This window comes from Nomascus leucogenys, chromosome 6, assembly GCF_006542625.1.
Source record: "Nomascus leucogenys isolate Asia chromosome 6, Asia_NLE_v1, whole genome shotgun sequence".
NCBI lineage: Eukaryota > Metazoa > Chordata > Mammalia > Primates > Hylobatidae > Nomascus > Nomascus leucogenys.
The window spans coordinates 8523591-8546494 of NC_044386.1; the positions used below are offsets into that span (position 1 = coordinate 8523591).

At 39.6% G+C, this 22904-nt stretch overlaps 1 protein-coding gene across 1 annotated transcript in view; it reads right to left on the reverse strand.

Annotated features, from left to right (window-relative positions):
* The window catches only part of SEMA5A (semaphorin 5A), a 502481-nt gene that overhangs the window by 324216 nt on the left and 155361 nt on the right, over positions 1-22904 (reverse strand). Inside the window, exon 3 of the mRNA XM_003263156.3 lies at positions 12332-12532. Coding sequence (XP_003263204.1) covers positions 12332-12455 — 124 coding nt within the window. The 5' untranslated portion in view covers positions 12456-12532. The remainder of the gene's footprint in view (positions 1-12331; positions 12533-22904) is intronic.

The window sequence follows — 22904 nt, forward strand, 5'->3', positions numbered from 1 at the left end:
TGGCACCTCTGAAAGCATACATACTCAGAAATTTTCCTCCAGACTGCCTTTGGGAGTTAAATAAATTAACTTTCTTATGCCAAGTTAACATGAACTTAGCCCTTAAAATAGGCTTTGGGAGGAAAACTTTACTGATAAAACAGTCTGATATAGTCTGGTTGTTTCTTCTCTGCAAATCTTATGTTGGCATGTGATCCCCAATGTTGAAGGTGGGGACTACTGGGCTGTGTTTGGATCATGGGGCGAGATCCCTCATGAATGATTTGGGGCCCTCTTTGCCTAAATGAGTTCATGTAACATCTGGTTGTTAAAAAAGAGTCTGGGACATCTGCCCTGTCTCTCTTGCTCCAGCTCTTGGCATGTGATATGCCCACACCCCCTTCACCTTCTGCCATGACTAAAAGCTTCCTGAGGCCTCACCAGAGGTCAAGCAGATGTTGGTGCCATGCTTGTACAGCCTGCAGAACTGTTAGCCAAATAAACCTCTTGTCTTTATAAATTACCCACTCTCAGGTATTCCTTTACAGTAATGCAAAATGGACTAAATCACAGTCTATGGTGGGTTTTCATTAAAGATAATCTTGGATTTTAAGTAATTTGCTGAAACATGTACACACACATACACACACCTAGGTCTTATTAAATGTTACATAACACATTATTCAGAATTATCTTTCACATTGTAAAATTCTCACATAATGCTTGGACGTGATGCCCAAAAAAAGCAACATGATTACTGGATTCGACACACTTGACAAGTTTATGCATCCTCATTTGAGTTGGGACTAACATCATTTCAAAAATTGGTTTCATAGAGGTACTATTTAGATAGAATATTTACTCATATAAATGTAAAATTTAATGACTTTTAACAAATGTATAAAACCTGTCACCACCTCTTCATCTTGATATAAAATATTTGCAGCAACTCAAATAATCTCTCATATACCTTGCAGTCAACTTCTTCCTTGACCCTGTATCCAGGCAGCCATTAATAGGTATTCTGCTGCTACAGTTCTATCTTCCATAGAATGTCACATAATGAGATAATGAATACATAGTCTTTTGTATCTAGAATCTTTCATTTAGCATGATACTCTGAGATTTCATCCAGCTTGTTATCTGTATTTGTAGTTTGTTTCCTTTTTATTGCCTGGTAGTTCTCCATTTTACATAATTAATTTGTTCATTTCCATTGATGAACTTTTGGGTTGTTTCCAGTTTGGAGTTTTTAAGAATAAAGCCTCTATAAACCCTTGGATACAAATCTTTCTGTAGACATTATTCAATATTATATTACACTTGGGAAAATACCTAGGAGTGGATTTTCTGGGACTTATTGTAAGTATATGTTTAACTTTTGAAGAAATGCCACGTTTCCCAAGTGGCTGAAACATCATGCATCATCATCCTGCATTATTAACAACAAAAGAAGATATCCAGTTGTGCCATATCCTTGCCAACACTTGGTATTGTCAGCCTTTCTAATTTTAGTCAGTCTGCAGTGTGTGTGGAGGTATCTCACTACACAGTTATGTCTAAATCGCTAGTCCATTTTTAAAAATTAGATTGTTTCCTTAAGTTGTAAGACTTTATATATGCTGGACACAAGACCACATATATATATATGGTAAATATGTGTATCTGTGTGTGTGTGTGTGTATGTATGTCAAATATTTTGCAAATATTCCCACAGAGTGTATGGCTTGCTTATCCATTTTCTTAATGGTGTCTTCGAAGAGAAAATGCTTTTCATTTGAATGTGGTCCAATTTATAAAATTTTCTGGTATGTGCTTTTCATATTCTAGCTAAAAAATCTTTCCTAATTCAAAGTTTTGGAAATATTTCTTACATGTTTTCTTCCAGAGGTTTTTAAATTTTTGCTCTTAACCTTAGGTCTGGCATCCCTATCAGGTAATTGTTGTATACTGTGTGAAGCAATATTTAGAGTTTACTTTTTGCAGAGAGATGTACAATTTTTCCAGTACCACTTGTTGAAGACTACTATTTTCTCATTGATTTACCACAGCCTCTTCACTAAGAGTTAATTGACAATATGTATGTATATGTGGGCCTATTTCTGATCTCTGCTTCTGTTCATTGCCTTATAGTTTTCCTCGTGCAATTACATCATTGTTTTGAGTTCTTGTAGTGTAGGTCTTCCAACATTTCCCTGCAGAACAAACCAAAGAAAAAAAATGGCAGTGCAGGAGCTTAGAGGTATACCTGGTTATCATGATGAAAGTTCCATCACTCATGGAAGATGTGTGATTAGACGAACCCCTTCCTTCACTTAACCCATTCCCTGCCTTATATTTTTCCTCAACCCTTATCACTATGTAACCAATTCTACTACATGTTTATATCTTATTATTGTCTGACTCTCCTAATAAAATGTAAACTCAGTGTGGGCCAGGATTTATTTCTGTTTTACTTCCTGGGGTAACCCTAGTAACTAAAACAATTTCTGGCACATAATAAGCACTCAATAAATATTGACTGAATTATTAATGAACTGGACCTCTGCTTTCATCTTTAAACAAGTAATTCTCTGTGCTGAAGCCAGAGAATTGAATGGCACAAAAAATCAAACATACAAATGAGAATGACAACCGTTAATCACCTTCTGAGAGCTGCCATGAGCACTCTGCTCAGCCGTTCCTGGCGTCAGGGTCTTGCTTCATTGATTTTAGTTAGCAGGGTTTGCAGCCTCTCTAAGGCACACCCAGACATATTTTCAAGGTAGGATGGGTCAAATAGTGTTACCCGGACTTTTTACACTGGGGATTAGAGGAATCCATTCATTTTGGTGCGTTAGCATGCAACATCACTGTGGATGATAGCATGAGTCTGCCAGGGCTCTTAATTATGAATAAGAACACTGTCTCACTCATGGAACATGTGTGATTAGACTTGCCCCTGAGTCATATGAAGGAATTGGGAGAGCAAAAGAGAAATTAAAGAATAATTCTACCTAAAGCTAGAGATTACCTCCCAGCCTCTCTTTAGTCAATAATAAAAAAGATTCAAGAAAATACAAATTTAAAGTGTTGATTAAATTAAAAACCAAAGTAAATAAGATTTGGAAGCCTTCATGCAGTCTTTTTCTGTCGTTGTGTTGGTAACAGAGAGACATCACCACTGCTGTCCGCTGAAGATGGCATAAGCTTTGTCTCCCAAATGTAACCAAGGTGGCTTACCTTGTGCTGATATAAAAAGAAGACAGGAGGACATAATCCAAGAAAGATACTGCCTAATTAAAACTTTACTCACCCCACATTTAATCTCCAACTCTTCCTCTGTACATAAAATAAGGATTTTTATCTACCTTCAGTATGAGAAACAGATGAATTGCCCATTTAATGCTTAGAAAGATTATAATATACTTAAAGATAAATATAAATTCAATAATATACCATTTGAGGCCAAATGGAAACACTATTTTAAATCAGAATTCTAACAGTAACTTTACAAATTCGTATTCCCAGTTTTAACTCAATCACATTGCACAACTTTACTTACAAGCAATCCACTCAAAAACTTAAAATAATAAAAACTATCTCCCTATTGAGATACATTAACCAAAAAACAATTGAAATTTTACCTGAAGATAAAATATAAATATTCAATCTTATAAATTATTTAATTAGTGGCCCTAGAATGCAAAAGTAACATGAAAGTTATTAATAATTTTCAAAACTCAATAAACCATTTTCATCAGAGTCTAATTATTGCTTATAAAAATGCACAACAGGGACCCTCTCAGCTCTCATCAGCCAAAGATCAATAAGAACATTAAAGTCCCATCTAAGTATTAGAACCAATTCTCTTTGTTAATAACTTATAGTGGTTACATGCTGCATTTTCTCCTAACATCTCTGTGCACTCATGAATAATCATTACATACCTAGATTATAGAATTGAAAAGTGGTTTTTTAAAAATATTTCATTTCTCCAGATAGAAAACTGACAATATACTTTAAAATCAGAAATGTACCCCAAAATGCATTTTGTAATGTAAAAAGCAGGCAATGTGGTTGGTTATACCTTAGCTGGTTCCTTTGCAAATAGATTAAAATATTTTGCCAATGTGATTTTGACATTATATCACATAAAACATCCAGTCATATGCATGATAATGAAAAGACAAATTATTCATGGAACAAAGGATATTTAAGGATCCATAACAGCACGTTTCCTCCCCAAGTAAACTCTTAGGAGGAGAAGTCATATCCTATTGTGAAACAAGTGAAGATCACACTTGGTTTATGTAAATTTTAGTTTACAGAGAAAATGTTGAGTTCAAGACAGTTTTCAACAGTTAGCAGTGTCTTCCTATATGTTAATCAGATTCATATGAAAATATTAAAACTAAATATTAAAATTAATGTCATGCTATCTATTTCTAATTAAAATAAATGTTCTTAATTCCTCCTTGGAGAAAGTAGGACATTATCATGCAATCACACACATTTATGATTTCTAAAGGTCAGAGCGGTAGATCTGAGACTAGATGAACAGAGAGAAATACTGGAAGCAATTTTGCCCAAGATTTATATTTTCAGACTCAGAAAGCTCTGGAATCTCACGGGGACTCCAGGAATCCTCTACTGCAGCCCCTTCTGTGGCAATGAGGTTGCTGTATCCTAATGAAGAGGCTAAACTCAGCCAGTACCATGACTCCACACAACTGCTTGGTGCATTAGACACCAGACAGCCAAAACCCAGAGAGGAAACAGAGCATCATGAGACATGCATGGAGCCATGGGACACACATGGAGCCATGCACAATGCACACACATGGAACTGTGGGACACGCGTGGAGCCATGGGGCATGCAAGGAGATGTGGACATGCATGGAAACATGGGATATGTGTGGAACCATGGGACACACATGGAGCCATGGGACATACATACATGGAATTGTTAACATGCCTGGAACCTTGGACACATATGGAGGGATGGGCTATGCATGGATACATGGACACACATAAAGACATGGATATGGCTGGAACTGTGGGACATGCATGGAATTATAGACAAGCATAGAGCCATGAGATGTGCATGTAGCTGTGGGAGACACATGGTACCATGGCACATGCATGGAGCCATGAGACACACATGCGTGGAGCTATGAGACACACATGGAGCTGTGGGAGGCATGTAGATGGCACATACATAGAGACATGGATATGCATGGAGCCATGAGACACACGTGCATGGAGCCATGTCACACACATGGAGCTGTGGACACAAATGGAGCCTAGCACAGAAACATCTCCTTCACTCATACAGCACCCCTTCATCTTCTGAGAGGTTACAGTTCGTTGTAGCTTGACACTGCCCATGTTACGCCTTCTCCAGCCGCAGGAGGAGCAGGTGGCAGGCTGAGCAATGTACAGTGGCCCACAAGACAGCACGGCGTCAAGGGAAGAGTGACAGGAGGCCGGAAAACAGGCAAAAAGGGCAGTTATGACAGCATGTAATATGCACATGGCTACATTAGAGAAGGGCAGAAAGAGCTTCTTAGACTAGGAGAAAGGCTGGGGGCACAGTGAATGAATACAAAAAAGAGCCAAATCAGAGTTACAAAACATGTCAGATATTCTTCCTGTCAACATTTAACAAAGCAATGCATGCAACACACACATAAATATAATGTAATATAATGATATGTTTTGAAAGGAAAATATAGGATCCATAAAAAATAGTCATTCATACTGTGATATGGGAATAAAACCCAAGTTTAAAATCCTAATTGGTCACTTTCAGTCACTGTTTTTTCAGTCACCTAAGACTACATATGGGGATAAAGGCAGCTGTTAAAACCCAAGATCCTTAGGGAAGCAGCAGAAAACCAAGTGCAACCCCCTAGCCCAGTCCCGGTGATGGCCCAAGCTGGAGCAGTCATCTCAATTCCCCCCATGCCCTTCCCAAGCCACTGGAGCTAAATGTTGCAAATCCTCTATCACAAGTCCATGCAGCTCTTGCCTAAGTCTCAGAACAATTCTCAGGCCAATCAATAAACCCATAAGTAGGAGGACACTCTACAGGAACATTAAGGAGTTAAAGATAAAGATCGTTGGGACCTGGGAATGGAAATCAATGGGGCCCTGCCTGATTCTGCAGGCAGGAGTAATCTTGGGCATTAATGCTAAATGCTGCCGGCTAACACCCTGAAGAAAAGCCTCCAAATCAGTCATATGAAGGACCCACGCAAAGTACAGCATGACTCACATCACTGGTGGTCTTTCTTTGTGAATAATGTGAAATTGCTTCCCACAAACCCATTCCTATAACAGGAGCATGCTCTCTAAATGGCCTGCATACTGAGTAAACTTTAATCAATAAACAAAAGCAGAATATGGCACATCGCCTTAAGTAGACATTAAACATTTAAAACTAATTTCAGAGATGGTTTTGAGACTCAGTAAGCATGCTGAGAAACATGCTGTCTTGAAGGGTCACTATTTTTTTCCCCTCTTTATTGGAATAGACATTTAAACAAATGACAAGGACATATGTTTGAACAGTGCATCTGTAATGGGTCAGGGTGTTTTAGCAGCCACTGCACAATCAGGGCTAAATATTCCAGAACATACAGTCAAGCAAGTAACCTTGCAAACACAGCAAGCTGTTAAAGCGTGTTGTGCAATGAACTCCACTAGACAGGAGCAGCCTGCAGTGGCAAATATTTCACAGAGGCTGGAAAAAAAAAAAAAGATTCTACCAGCATCTTCTGCCTAGCCAGGTATATCAGATCAAGACTCTGACAGAAAATGTTAAGTTGCATGAAGACGTTCCGTTACCATCCAGTCCTTCATCAGTAGCATCCTGTGCAGAATGCCTCCAGTGCATAATACTATGTGCATGGAAATCAGGATTTGAAGTCAAGATTATCTGATTCTCCCTTTATTTCCCTAGTCAGTGTTTCATCCTACTTTCTCAAAGTTTCTTGGAATGGTGCCTTACAAAAAAGTGTTCACAGGGAGTCACAGAGGCCACTTGTTCAGCGGTAACATGAGCCATTTCAAGGCCTGACTGGGCCCATAATATCACAAGACATCTCGTGTGTGTGTGTGTGTGTGTGTGTGTGTGTGTGTGTGTGTGTGTGTGACAGAGAGAGAGAGAGAAATAGTTTTATTCCCTCCTCAGAGAAGCACTTCCTGTCGAAGGCCCTGTACTCTTGGCCTGGGGCCTGCCTACTCCTCTTCAGCCAAGACAGAGATCTTCAGGAACTCCTTCCTCTCCCGCATCCACTCCCACCCACCAGCTTTCCTGCATCCTGGGTGCTTTGGCCTCCTGCCCTCCAGGCTCACTGGAGGTGGAGTTGGCTTCCTATAACTTTACTGGGCACCTGTTCCCAGTTGCTATGCCCTCCTACAGCACCGGGGTCTCTGCTTAAACAATCATCTCTCCCCTCTTCTCTCTCTTTAGCCTCTTCCTTCACCTCATTCCTTCCCATCGCCATTTGAGGATGGTTAAGTCATGCTCTTTGAAAAGCTGTTCCCTGCCCTTATGTCCCTGCATGACTGACATGAATTCTCTCCTTTTATATCTATCATCTAGTCCCTAACCTTTGATATATCCCCACATATATCACCATCTGATTTCTTCCCCCGACCCTGCATTGAAACTGCTCTGATAAATGCTGCATTTTATGTGTCCTCCCAAAAGATATACTGAAGTCCTAAACACACAGGTACTTCCGAATGTGACCGTATTTGGAAACAGCACTTTTGCAGATGAATTGTTTAAGATGAGGTCATACTGGATTAAGGTTAGCCCTAAGTTCAACATGACTTATGTCCTTATAAAAAGAGAAGACCAAAAGGCAGGGACACAGAGGGAGGATACCATGAGACTACAGACTAAGAGACTGGAGTGATGCATCCATGAGCCAAGGAATGCCAAACATTGCTGACAATCATGAGAAGCTAGGAGGAAGCAGAGAACAGTTCTTCAGAGAGAACACAGACCTGCAAACACCGTAATTTTGGACTTCTGGCCTCCAGAACTGTGAGAAGAGACAATTAGGTTGTTTTAAGCCATCTAGTGTGCAGTAATTTGTTACAGCAGCCCTAAGCAGGTAATACAGTACTGCTGACAGAATTTCTCGGAAAGTGACCAATTGTCCCGGCTTTCCCAGAACAGAAGCAACCAGAAAAGTCCCAGGAAGACCAGGACAAGTGTGTCACTCTTCCTTCTGGCACACACCTGCCTTGAACACTGCAGTATCTGACGCTCTGCTGGACACAGCCCTCTTGAAAATATCCCCTTTCTTGGTTCTCAGAAAGGCTTGCTCTCAACTAGATAATTCCATCTGGTGGCTCACAGGAACTCAGCCTTTTCCATCTAAAATCACCACACCCCTCATATCTGCTTTCTCTTCTTGATTCTATATGGAATTAATAGCCAAAAATGTGGGGACTGCAGTCAGGGTTTCCTTCTCGCTCCTGCTCTACAACTACTGAATCTTCAACCACACTCCTTTCCAATTTCCAGAATCTATCTCTTCTCTACATTTCTGCCTCCCTTTCCTTAATGCAGTTCCTCCTCCCGTTGGTCTCAGTAGCAGCCTTAGAATGGGCTGTCCCTGCCAGCATTTTGTCATCCTCCAGATAGAGGATAAACTTGTTCAGATGCCTTCCAATGCCAGGCACCTCTGAATCCCCACTTGCCATGTGAGCCTCATGCCCTCTAACTCCTCCTCCATATCTTAAAATAAGATGTCCTGACTTCCTGTACGTGAAGCTTGCCAGGACCTGCAATGCTCCCTCTCTCACTTCAGGGCTTATCACTTGCTCTTTTCGTCTCCCTGGAAACCTCTCCTTTCATAAGTTTTGTAAACACCTTCTAACAATCACTTGGGCTGCAGCTCTGGCATGGCTTCATCCCAGAAACCTTCCTCAAACACCATCCTACAGCCCAGGATGTGGGCTTAGAGCCCCTCTCCTAGGCTCTGCAGCACCCAACACAGGCACCTGTTAGGACCCTTCACAGAATGTTATGCAATGGCCCTTTTGGTTCACATTCCTAAAAATAGTCTAAACCCTTTTAATAGGAACTGAGCATCTTCTTGACCTCCTCAATATCTAGTAAAGACCCTGTACACAACAGGCTTCTCTTAAGTGTTCATTGAAGTTTCACTCAGAATTAAAAACGTGCAAATAAAAATACACTGAGATGCCATTTATGCACTGAGTTTGGTCCAGATCCCAAAGCCTGATGGTGTACTCTGCAGGAAAGGCAGCAGAGGAACAGGTATTCATACCCAGGGCAACTAGAATGCAAAGTGGTGCAACCCCTGTGAAAGAGAATTGGGCAACATTTACAAAACCACATATGCATTCACCCTTTGGCCCAGAAATCCCAATTCTAATAATCTCTTTCAACGGTACACTTGCAAAAATATTAAATAATGTTTACAGGAGGCATTACTCACTGAAACACTATCCATGGTCACAAATGACAGAAAATAACCTAAGCATCTCTCAATAAGGAGTTTTTGATTAGGTTAGGGCTCATCACATAGTGGAAGCTATGTAGCTACTGAAAAAAAAAAAGAATGACATAAATCTCTACACTCTTCTAGAGAGTAGGCTCCAGCATATATCATTAGGTTAAAATAATGCTACACAGATACAAGTCTATATAATTGCCACCTTTCATCTAAGAAAATGGAATATAAATATATATTTGTATGTGTGTGTGTGTTGCTTTGCTTCTTTTACAAAAGTAGCCTAACCCATAAAATATAGATAAATAGCTAAATACAGAAAGAGCTCTAGAATAGGATCAATAAAACAGGAAGCGAAGCTAGATTCCTTTGAACACCTTTTGCTTCAATCATTTGACTTTGAAACACTGCATAATAACTTAATGTCAATTTTAAGAATTTCTAAAAATCAATAGAAAAATTAAACAAATGATAGTAACTGGGTCTTGGGTTGGTGCCATAACCATGCAGAAATTATTAATTTATTTCTACTGATTTTAAAGCAGTAATTCTGCTAATTTCACTAGAATTTTCCAGTGAAATATATACGTGAGGACCAAAAAAAAGAGAGAGAGAAAAAAGTCATTTTAAAGATTTTTCAATAATCAAAAACAACTAAGTTTGCATGGAGCTGTTATTCTAAAATGACTGAGTGTGTACTAAAGAAAAAAGGCAAAGAAATCATTAGGTTGGTCAGCAGAGACTTAAGATTTTGTGCAAGGAAGAAACAGACACTAAGATGGGAAAGGTTAACAAAGACCCTAGAGTCCTGGAGATGAGTTGGGAGTACCAGGAGAAGCTTATGGTATATTTTAAAAATGCTTTTCTTAGCACTATCCACTGAGAAGACCTGTGGGCACCTTTGGTGCTCAAAGCATACAGAAATGAGTGATTCCCAGGTCTGTGGAAGGAAATAAGTAAAAGGAATAGGAATATCTTGTCAACCCAGAAACTAAAGAAGCTCTCAAAGATGACTTGGATGGAGTCAGAAGAGTCCAGAAGCTACTCTAAAGAGGCTACTCTGGGCTTAAAATGCTATAATTTCACCATGTACAAGGATGTAAACTACATGGATTAAAATACATCAAATATGTTGAAATTCATGTATTAATAATAATTATAATAATCAAAATAAGAAAAAGGCAAACAACACTTATTCATCCCCTTTGGATGACAAATGAATGACATGTGGGATGTTAAAGAACCAACCTACTTGTGTATTTAAAAAAAATAGAAGTATAAATTGGTGGGGGGCAGGGACCATTTGTTTTGCCTTTCCTGCATAAGGTGTACCTTCAGGATATGCAAAGAGTTGATGAAGGAAAGATAGTTTGTATAGAAGTATTCTAACCACTAAATGAGCAAAATAATAAAATGAGAAAATCCCAGTTTTGTACCCATGGGTGAATCAGTAGATTGAGGCCATGATCATCAATGACTGATCATTTCCCAGCTGGATATGCTCTGCCTCCTGAAGGAAGTACGCAGCACTACCCACGACACGGTCAAGACAGAAAGATCCAAACCTGGATCTCAGCAGGTGTCTTGAGATTACTAGGAATTTACAGACATCTTTAGAAAGAGGAACATTTGAACCACACAATCAGAACACGACGAGCAAACTCCAGACTGTGGGAAACTGTCCAGGACAAAGAACTTGGTTTCTGTAATTTGCAAAGGGTATGAAATAAAAGTAAAATATTAAAAGAGACTCAAGAAATATACCAACCAATGGCAGTGTATGGAATTTACTTAAATCCTGATTTGACTTAACTGGCCAAAAGATGCCGAAATATTTATGAACCCAGGAAAGATCTCTCAATGCCCACTGGGTGCTTGATGATGTCATGAAATCATTTATTGTTTGTTAGTTTGTTTGTTGTGATAATGGTACTGAATTCCTTATCTTTGAGCATTATAAACTGAAATCTGATGGATAAAATTATTTGATTTTTTAAAATTTCCTCCAAAATAATTTAATGGGTATGAGATGAAGCATGAGTGGAAATTTAGATGAAAAAGGATGGGGATGGGCCATGAATTGATAAGTGTGGGGCTGCATGTTCCTTAGACTATTTCTGTTTTTATGCTCCTTAGACTATTCTATTTCTGTAGATATTTGAAAGTGTTTGATACAAAGTTTTAAAAACAACAAAATATAAAACCACTTGTTGCATGAATTACTGAAATACAATGTCTGATTCATCACATTTAGCCTGATAATATAATTCCTTGAGGACAGGGACAAAGTCTATTTTCTTTTCCACTCTGAATGCTTGAGTGCCCCGGGTGTGAATGACCTTAAATAAATTTCAATGAATGAAAGAATAAATGAGTGGATATACAGATTAATTATTTAATCCTACCAATCCATAGAGATACTTGGGACATTAAATTAATTCTGCTACCATGCAATGCTAGATAGAAACCAACGGGTAAGTTTGTGGCAAGACTAAGGCTTTGCAAGAAGATGCCGTAGTGAAGAATTTTAGGCTTTCCTTGGTTTTGTTGTTCTTTTTATGGTCACATTTTTATCCTTTGGTTCAAACACTTAGGAGGCCTGCAGTACCTGTTAAATAAAGGTGACCAGAAATAATGAGATTTTTTACCTTGGTAATCCTGTCTTAGATCCCTCTTGAGGTAGTAATCCGTTTCTGGATATGAAATTCTAACGATAGAGGCTTTTGTAGTTTTACCTTTATTTTAAACTATGTCTAAAACAAGAGTCACTGGATTATACAGCATTTGTAATGCTCTATTATCTTCTATCACTAAACACAGAACGTGCATTTAAATGACGGCTTTGCAATCAGTGTGTGCTGGTCCCTTACCTTTATAGGAGATGACTGGATGCTCGACTCTCTGGCACTGAGTTGTACCCTGGGCCTCTGGGCGGGCGAGTCTCCACAGCCCCAGGCTTGAGAACAGCCATGCTATAACACAGGTTCCCTTCATGGTGCGCAAGGGGCCTCTGACTCTGGGCACGTGTCTTCTAAACAGAAGCTCTTCTTCTCCTCATGTGTGGAAAGTGCCTAAAACACACAAAAGAGAAGAATCAGATGACCGTGAGTTCGTTTTCCGGTGGGTGGTCTTCTGGTAAAACTCCCTCACTAACTTTAAGTTTACACTTTGTGGAGATACAGGAGAGCTTGGAGGGCTTCGAGCAGCATATTTTTCTAGGTCATATCCCAGGCTGTGTGTATGAATGCATGCGTGAGTGCGTGTGTCTCAATACAGACCTCTCATTCTCCCAATAATTGCATGGCATAGCCCATTTGTTTTAAATGAGAAATGCTCAAGCGTAAGCTGTACTGTTGTCACACTCACTACTAAGGAATGCAGATTAATAGTTGGGATTGGCTGGATTTCCCTTGGCCACCTGTCCTAACCCCTTGGGCAAACACAGGTCTGTATGTGGAAACCCTACAAATACCTGCCCATCCCTTTTTAACATTTAAAATATTTAGTTCTAAGAAGGCCATGGCCATTGTCTTTTACTAATAAATTGATGAATATTATGCTACCCAACTTTAAAAAAAACATCATGATTTGCTAAATTCTGTATTTAGTGATGCAGGATAACCTTTTAAAATTGTAGATAATCTGCCTGCAAAATATCTGGCTAGAGATCAAGTGTGAATCAAACAAAATCTATATCGAGCACCTACTGGGTGAAATAAAAGTACTATGCTGGGAAACTTTAAAGATTATGAACAATTTAAATGATTAACAAGCATTAAAGTAATATAGGCCTTTAAAAATAACTATAATCCAAGCTTTTTAAGCAAAACGTAAAAAGAACGGGAGTGCTGTGGAAGTCAAGGGAGAGTACGACTGCTACAGAGAAGGATCTATGACGGGTCCATGGAGGGGCTCAAATCTGAGTGTAATGCTGGAGGATAAAGAGGATTTAAACAGATGGAGGTTTCTGGAAGGACATTCCATCCCCAGGGAAGAGGATGAAAAGGCACACTGGAGGGGCAAGAGGAAGAGGTATGCAACATGTTTTAGGAATGGTGTGCTGTACTTGATCCAGGAAATTTAAAGGGAAGTATTGGGAAGAGCTTACAGAGTAGGTTAAGACATGGAAGGCAAACTACACTAAGGTGTGAGGTCTTTATTTTCAGGCAACAAGTTATCTTAGTACATTAATGTTAGAAGATGTTATTAATATTAATAAGACCATTATCACAATAGTGTACCTAGGAAATTAGGCAGATGAGAGCATAGAAATGGAAAAGTCAATTTAAAGCCATTACGATTGTTAAGAAGAGAAATAAATGAAGCAGTGACTTTAGGGGTGTCAATGTGAATCAAAAGGCAAACATAGTACACAATAACTGTGGGTAATGGAAACTATGGCAAATTAAAGATGGCCACAGATTCGGGCATTCCTCACATTGAGAGGTGGATCTATGTTCCCCACCTGGAATCTGGATTGGCTCAGTGACTGCTCTGCTGATTTGAATACAACAGAGGTCACGTTGTGCTAGTTTCCAAGCCCAGGCCCTAAAAGCCTGGCAGTTGCTACATCCTGTAGCTTAGAACACATTCTTTAAGACACTGAGACACTAGGTCAGAAGTCCAACCACCCTGAGATGGCCATACTAGAGAGAACACATTTAGGTGCTCTAGTTGATGGGTCACACATGAGCCCAACTCTCCAGCCATGAGTAAAGCTGAAACCCATTGAGTAATTTCAGTAGATATTATGAAAGCAAAAGAATCTCTCAGTTGAGCACTGCCCAAATTCCTGACCCCACAAATGCAAAATATAATAAAAGAGTGGTTGTTATAATCTGCTAAATTTTGGGAACACAGAGCAAAGAGACACAGATGGACTTAAGACAGATAATGTAAGTGACTTCAAGGATAGTGATGCCATTCTTTTTAATAGGATAATCAGTAGATGGATTTTGTTTAGATGAGATTAGAATCATTTGTGTGTGTGTGTGTGTGTGTGTGTGTGCACATTAAGTTTAAGACACCTGGCCAGGCATGGTGGCTCATGCCTGTAATCCCAGCACTTTGGGAGGCTGAGGCGGGTGGATCACCTGAGGTCAGGAGTTCGAGACCAACCTGGGAAATATAATGAGATTTTGTCTTTACAAAAAATAAAAATAAAAATTAGCCAGGCATAGTAGTGTGTGTCTGTAGTCTTAGCTACTTGGGTGGCTGAAGCAGGAGGATTGCATTAGCCCAGAAGCTCAAGTCTGCAGAGAGCTAAGAAGGTGCCACTGGACTCCTGCCTAGGCAACAGAGCAAGACTTTGTCTCTAAATAATAATAATAAATAAATAAATGAATAAAAAAAGAGAGAGGAACTGGAAGAAAATCCAGAGAAAACTGAGGTGAGAAGCTATTAGGGTCCCAGTAAAGAAAGTGCAAGAAAGGAAACAGGCCTTCTTTAAAAAGGAGTGCTTATCACCTGAACAAATGGTGAGATTTCAAGATAAAGAAAACATAGATTTGAGGGTGTATCAAATTTCACAGTCTGTATTTTTTGAGTCAAACAAATGGGGAGGAAGGAAAAGACATGATAATTGAAATTTTGAAATTGAAGAGTAGAAAGATTATGGGTTAATTTCATAGAAGTTGGCTCAGTATGGATAAACCTGACAAGAAACCTGAAGGTCCAGCTGAGTTTAGAGTCTCTCATTCACTCAATATTTACTGAGTGACAACTGCATACCCAGCTCTATGCATGTATGAATTTGCAAAGGAACCAAGAAGCATGAGGTAAGGCCTATTGCACTGATAAGCAGCAACCATGGAGCTGATATAAGGAAGCCAAGTACAGGCTCACCAGGACCAAGAACTTCAGAGCAGGCAGAAGGTTGGGGTCCTTAAGAATGGAAGGAATTCTACAATATTCCCATTGACCAAAACATTCAGGTTGGGCAGAGAAACAGGTAATGGGACTGCAAATCAAGACGAGGGAAGAGTATAGCTTCTGTAGGAACAAGAGATGCTGAGCATGAAGGTGGAGGATGGGCTAGGGAGGAAAACGGAGAGCCAGAGACTCATCTGCCCGCCAGCCCACAATCCCTGCCCAAGCACAAAGCACTGTAATGGACAATGGATGAGCAAATGCTCATTGTCCCTGGGTTATAACATTAAAAATATGAGTTTCACTTTTGCAAAGGAGTTACAGTGTGCAAAACTGGAGTCTGCTTTAGAACTCCAGTCCAAAGGTAACCAGATGAAGTAGCCTATCTTTTCTGAGCCTCTTGAGACTTAAGATATGAAATTTTATCAAATGATGTATTTCAAAATAAAATAGCACTTGTTAGAGGTGCTTCAGATGTGATTTCATTCTGTTAAAAGCAAGGAGTTTTGGGGCACCCATATCAGTTCAGGTAAATTGTCACAGTCTCGCATCAAAACAGATCAGCAATGATAAAGATAAAATGGGAAGGATGATGAAGTGGCAACCAACCCTCAATACATGCTAGCTCTGTAGTAAGCATGGTGCCAAGTACTCGCACCCATGCCTGGCACCCAACAGCCACCCAGAGCCATATCACTGATAAGTCCACTCTCACAGAGCAGCAAGCCATCATGGAGATGGGTTGGAGCACTGCCCTGTCATTATCTCCAAGAATGAGTGCAAATCAGCTAGGGACTAAGAGCACATTCTTTTCTTACACATCGTTTTTCAACGTGCACATCTAAGCCAACATAGATTCTCCTTCTACTACTGATGAAGGGTATCATCCAGACCTGCTTGTGATTGAAACTGTCCTTTCTTTACAATATGCCCTCCACTCTGATCTTAAGAGATTTGACATTAGAAGCCCTAACATCTTTGTCTCCTGAATGAAAGGAAGAGAAAAATAACACGTCTGAAATGCTCTTTCCTTGGGATTTGGAAAGCGACAATTAGAGAAGAGGGGAAATGACACATATAGAGAACGAGCAGCTAAAATGAAACACATAGTTCGAGGGTGATGAGCTGAAATGACATGTTTGTCATGTTAGGAAAGAACATTTAATGAGAACAGGTAATTTTTTGAGATATAATTTTATAATTTTCAGACTACAACATATTACCTTTTTTCTTAAACTAAAAGTACTGTAAACTGTCATTACGGTAAGGTGACAGGAAAGGGCATTCATAGGCTTCACGCAGAGACGTGGGCTTTTTTAAGCAACTTACCCTGGAAGGCTAACTCCTTGAAGAGGCTTTTACTCTAAATAGACTCAGCTCTAAATAGCAGGTCCTTCCTTCCTGGACTCAGCAAGTCCATCTTCCACTGAATCATGGAGCTCTTGCCTCTCAGTGGTGTAGGAGGAACACATTTATACCAGGGCTTTTAGTGCTCAAGCTCAGCACTATTGATATTTCAGTCATATAATTCCATGTTCTGGGCTATTCTATGCATTTAGCAGCATCCCTGGCCTATACCTACTACAGCCAGTAACACCCCCCTCCCACCACCAACTTTGCACCAACCAAATTGTCTCCAGACACTGCCAAATCGCCCCTGGTTGAGAACCTCTGCTGTAGATAGATAGATTCATAGATGGATGATAGATAGATAGATAGATAGATAGATAGATAGATAGATAGATAATAGATAGATAGATAGATGCGTACATACATCCACATATGCATACATACATAGATAACTTCCCTCTTTGGAAGTCAAACAAGCTGCCATGACTTGAAAGATTATTCAAAATATGCTTATATAAAACACCAAACTAAATTTATGTTGAGTCATTCAGGCAAAATTTCAAAATATATGAAATTCCTGTTAATTATAACTATGTGCTACATTTGGGAAATACATTATGAAGGAATTTTCAAAGGATCAAAGTTCTATCATCATTCAACTCTAGAAAAATAAAAATATATTACATGAGTTAATATGAAAGAAATGAATTTGCCAATATGAAGATTTATTCTAGAAAGCCAATTTGGGAGACAACATGTAAGCATTTTTGGTGCATCTGCTTCAAAACCCCTGAAACCCCTAAACTTCCTTTTATTTTCCTGATGTAGGAGGATATCTCTATAAGCTCGATCTAAATAAGTACAACTCTGTATAGAAGTGTTTGTGCAATAAATAACATTTCTCATTCACTCCCACGCTACAACTGAAACTGAATAGGCTCTGGGGACAGAAAACAACTGCTCCTTTTAGGAAAAAAAATTGCTGTCAGATAAAAAAGAAATCAAAGGAATAAAAGCTTCCATGAGGCGTTTTGCTTAGGGAACAGTGTCTAGCCAGTTATTAGTAAAAACAGATCCAACATAAGCTTAATGTACTTTTCAGAGGAGGCTGGGTTTCTTCTGAGCTATAGGCCTATTATAAAGATGGATATAGCCTAATCTGTTGGTATAGTCCAGAGAGTCCACAAACCCCTCCTGGGCCCATCCCCTACTTGATGGCATTAGAGACTTGCTTTGGCAAGAGGACAAAGGAGTCAGGTGAGCGAGCTGACCCAGTGAGGTGGCCTCAGAGATGTCTCAGGAAGTCCTGCCACATGCATGCCACAGCACAACAATCCTTAGTACCAAAAGGCTGAAGGGATTGCTGCATATGTGTCTCTTAATTAGGAACAGTTACAGATTGTTATAATGTAAAAAACAAAACATCCAGGATTTGCAGGAGAAGGAGTTGGAACGTGTAGTCACATCTGCACCCTTGCTGATGTCATGAGCCCCTCATCTGCCTAGTCCTCCCCACTGCCCCTGGTGCAGACTGTCTTCCATGGTCACACCATGGCGGGTGACACCAGCCAAGGCAGCAGCTCCTTTCCAGAAACCCAGATGGGACATTAGAGTGCCTGCCACACCACTGCTTCCACGTGAAAGGTTGCCTTGGAGAGACCCAGACCTTTTGTGTTTCTAAGTCCCGATTAAGTTTTGCTTCTCTTTTATTGTAAACAATCTACACATAGTTCCAATGCCAAGTGTATGTGCTCCAACATGCTGAATTGGCTGCCTGAATGAATCTGAGAAAACAGAGCTAGTGTGCTATGGACCATTTATAATCCACCCAACCCCTGCCACTGAGTGAGCCCATTGTGAGGTGGCTTAGGCCCTTGGTACATCTGAGACAAGAAATGAGTCGAAGACTCCCAGAATTTGGAAGGTGCATGAGGAAAGATAAATCATCTAGTCTCTCTTCCCTCTTTGTAGCTGAGAAGGCTATGGCTCAGAGAGATTAAACAGTGCATGTGAGATCAAAGGTGCAGTGACAGGCCACATCAAGATGGGTCCTGCTACCTTCTGGTTGCTTATATTCTACAGCCCGAGCGCCCTGCTCAAGCTTCTAAAACCACACACCTATGGCCACAAGGTCACATGACCTGAATCACCCCCAGACCAGGAGCATAGTCTTGTCTCTAGTGAATATAATCAGGGATGAATCTAAGGCATGAAAACGGGCAGTGTCTTCGGGGTATCCTTAATCCGTATTAATCCAGCCATAAGGAAGGATTTCTTTTGTGGACAAGGTACAGCTTTCCAAGATAGGAGCAAGGATGAAGAGGATGGTAGTCCCACTACTCCCACATCACAGCTCAGAGTAGTCAGACAAAGAAAATTCTCTTTTTATATTTATGAAATAGAAGTAGGAATAGAAGCAAAGTCATCAGAAACAAAGAAGGAAGAAATTCTCCTGAATGGCAGAATACAGAAAGTGTGATCTTTAAAGAGGTTCAAGTAGAGTGTTCAATGAAGCAGGAATAAACAATCCAGGAGAATCAAAGCCCCAGTGTGTTTAGGCCTAGAAGGAATGTATTAAATGAATCTATGCTCTTTTCTTGCTGTTGTATCAGATATTCTAGGTACAGTGCAGGAAATAGAATTAAATGAAGAATCAATAAAACAATAAACTTAAGTTAATGCAATGTTCAAGTAAATAGATTCTTCTAATCTTTTTCAAAAACAATAACTGAACATTTTATTATTTGGAAATACAGTGAAATTAAAGGTTTCCTCTTATTACATTGAGCCCATAAAGGGAATCAGGATGTTCAACAAATATATCACATCTCTTCAATTTTTATAGTGCACTTTTAAAGAAACAAGATCTTTTTTATATTATTTTAACCCATGTGTCTTGATTGCCAAGTTTCAGCTGAAAGAAGTTTGTCATAAATGAATTAGGGAAACATCTTTAGGAATGTGTTACTGAAACACAGACCACCCTTAACTCCAGAAACACTACTCACTGCCACCTTCAGGTAATTGAAGAAGTTGGCTTTGTTACCCACAGATTTTCATCATATCTGAACTCAGAGGAGATGGAATTTTATGGCTATATAAAAGGACCTCATTATATAAAATGGAAAAAAGCAAACATTAAACCATTTTATACATTTCAATAATGGTTCGGCTCCAGTGACCTTCTTTTATATCTCTCTTCAAAGGGAATTGTTATTACACTTTTGTCTTCTTCCCCTTGTTTAGCTCCAGATCGCCTGGAGGAATGATAAAAATAAATGAAGTCCATTAGACAAAATTATTATTTACACAAAGGCAATATTAATTTTATCTGTCAGCAGGTTTTAAAACTAAGTGAAAGTTCATTCAATCTACTTCTGTGTCAGCTAAACCAACAAAAGCCTTGTCTAAGAAAAAAAAAAAAAAAAGAAAAAGAAAAAAGTACTTAAATAATGGGTTTTCAAGGCAATGTAACTACCTTGGCAATTTCTAAAGAATTTACCTAGAGACGTTTCCTCAGGGCAGAAAATTCATGTGGACACACTAAAATATTCCAGTTATAGACCGGGCATGGTGGCTCACACCTGTAATCTCTGCACTTTGGGAGGCCGAGGCGGGGGGATCATGAGGTCAGGAGATTGAGACCATCCTGGCTAACACAGTGAAACCCCCGTCTCTACTAAAAATACAAAAACTTAGCCGGGCGTGGTGGCGGGTGCCTGTAGTCCCAGCTACTCTGGAGGCTGAGGCAGGAGAATGGCATGAACCTGGGAGGCGGAGCTTGCAGTGAGCTGAGATCGTGGCACTGCACTCCAGCCTGGGCGACAGAGCGAGACTCCGTCTCAAAAGAAAAAAAAAGAAAAAAAAGAATGGAGCACCATTTTCTCTCTCGTCCACTGCAAGATGTGGAGTCTATGCCAACACAGAAAAGCAATGCTACCACAGTGGGAAGAAAAGATGATACCCTTCTACTGTCATCAGTCTGGTCAGCATCACTGATTACTTCCTGCTTGTGAAATCCAGGAAGCTTATGTAACTAGGTATCTCCATGGCTTCTGTGACCACTGACTTTTCCTTGAATATCTCCTGACATCTTGTCTTCCCTGGATTCTGTAACTCCCCAATCTCTCTGCATTTATTTCACATCTAGCATTCTCCTCGAATGAAAGTACACTCCAACCTCTTCTGAAAGTTCATTGTTTTCTCCATCTACACTTTCTCAGAGGCCCTTTTCTTCAAACCCATGTGATTTCAAGGTCTCTAAAAACTGGTGACTCTCAAATCTAGACCCTCTCCCCAACCTCTGTATATAATCTAGACTCATACATCAAAATAGGGGTCTTTACATAAAAAAGCCAGTGTAACTGCTCTAAAGCAGGCCTCATTATCTGTCTTCATCAGCTGTCTCCCTTGTGTCTACTTCCTCTCATAGCTAACTACACCGTCACTCAGACAGCCAACACAGAGCTCAAGGGACACCCACCATTCCCTCCTCCTCCATCTTCCCAAAACTCACTCCTCATTTTGTGAGTGTCTTGACAATCCTTCCCTTACCCACATTTAGAACCCATGCCCTCCTCTGGAATCCATGCCCTCCTCTCTGTCCTGACCAACCTCCTGTATTTCTTACCTCTGCAATTTCAGCCATTTTTTGTTGTTGTTGTTGAGTTTCCTTGATGCTAATCCCAACCCGTAAGCATCATCTCTGTGGAGCCTTTGAATTTTTTCCCACTTTTCTCTCGTCCCTATCTGGCCCCACTATAAGTTGATTCTTAATCCTATTACAGCCTTTATCATCCTACACTACAATTACCTGTGTATCTGCCTCCTTCTAAAACAAGTCTGTTAAAAACTCAGTCTCCAGACAGTACTGGACATAGTGCAGACAAACAATCAACACCTGAGAAGTGGATTGATGGAGAAAAAGAATGCAAATCCACATGTGCTTCTCTACCTTACCTCTGTACCTCTTTACAATATTAGCGCTTCCATTAAAATGCTATCCAAGTTCCCTTTTCTTCTATGACTCTGCCATTCATTGTCACAGATGTTTTATCCCTCTTTTAAAATTCTCTTAACATCTGGTCCAAATATAAAGATTCCCATGGTTTTGAAAAATGTCCTTTCTACATGTCATAATTTTCCAATTAATGGTCAAAGGGATGAAGGGATTACTATAGCCAGACAGACTTAAAAAAAGGGGGGGTCCCCTGGGCCTGGAAACATGAAAGCAGACGGAAGATATAACCAAATGTATGGACCCTGAGGGGGTCAGATAAGTTATTCCAGCGCAGATAATTCACTGGAACCACTTGAAATGTCAAAGGACAAAAAAGGAGGATATTACAATTCACAGCAGAAAGAAACTTACTGAATTAATAATTTTAGGTTGAGAAACACAAATACCTTAAAATATTATCAGATAAATTTACAGTAAATAGACTGCTAATAGTCTCAGATAAACTAGACTATTTAGCGGAAAGGCCTCTGATGTGATGTTTTCAGATTTTAGTCAGGAATAACACAGCGTATATCTGATGAAACCTTTTAAATCCAATGGACTAGACATATCAGTGTTGATATGCTTGAGTTAATTAGAGTTTGTCACAATCTTTGGTCTCAAAAAAAAGTCAGACCTCTAGAGCACTAATCACCATTTTTGGTGAGTATATTAAAAATAAAAATAAGAAATCCATCCTAAAAGAAAAATTACCAAGACATATCATATAAAAATCAAAGATTTCACTAACTAGACAATAAAAAAGTTTCAAAAAATGCAAAGTAGGTTATGTACACTACTCAAACATCTTTTACAGATCTCCTGAAATAAACCTGTAAGATAAGTGTTCTCATTCCTTTGCTATTTTGCAGATGTGGAGACAGGACTCAAGGAGGTCTCATTTCCAAATGGAAGAAGTAAAATTTTAACAGGTAAGTCCCTGGCCCTAAAACCCAGGGTCATCTTGCTGTCCCCTCACTTCTGCAAAGATTGTCTATTGACTAAGGATTAGGAGCCATGCTAGACACACAGATCATCCAGCTGAAGAAATAAGCTGATGATTTATTCCTACCAACTAACTTCTTGTTGGGCCTGAAAATGTGTTTTCTTAGGGATGAAAATTTCACGGAGTAACTCGCTGCAGCATCATTCACTGACCCTGGGACCAGAGACCTCACTGACCAGGATTTAATCCAGCAAATGCCGCAATGGCTTTGTCCGTGTCA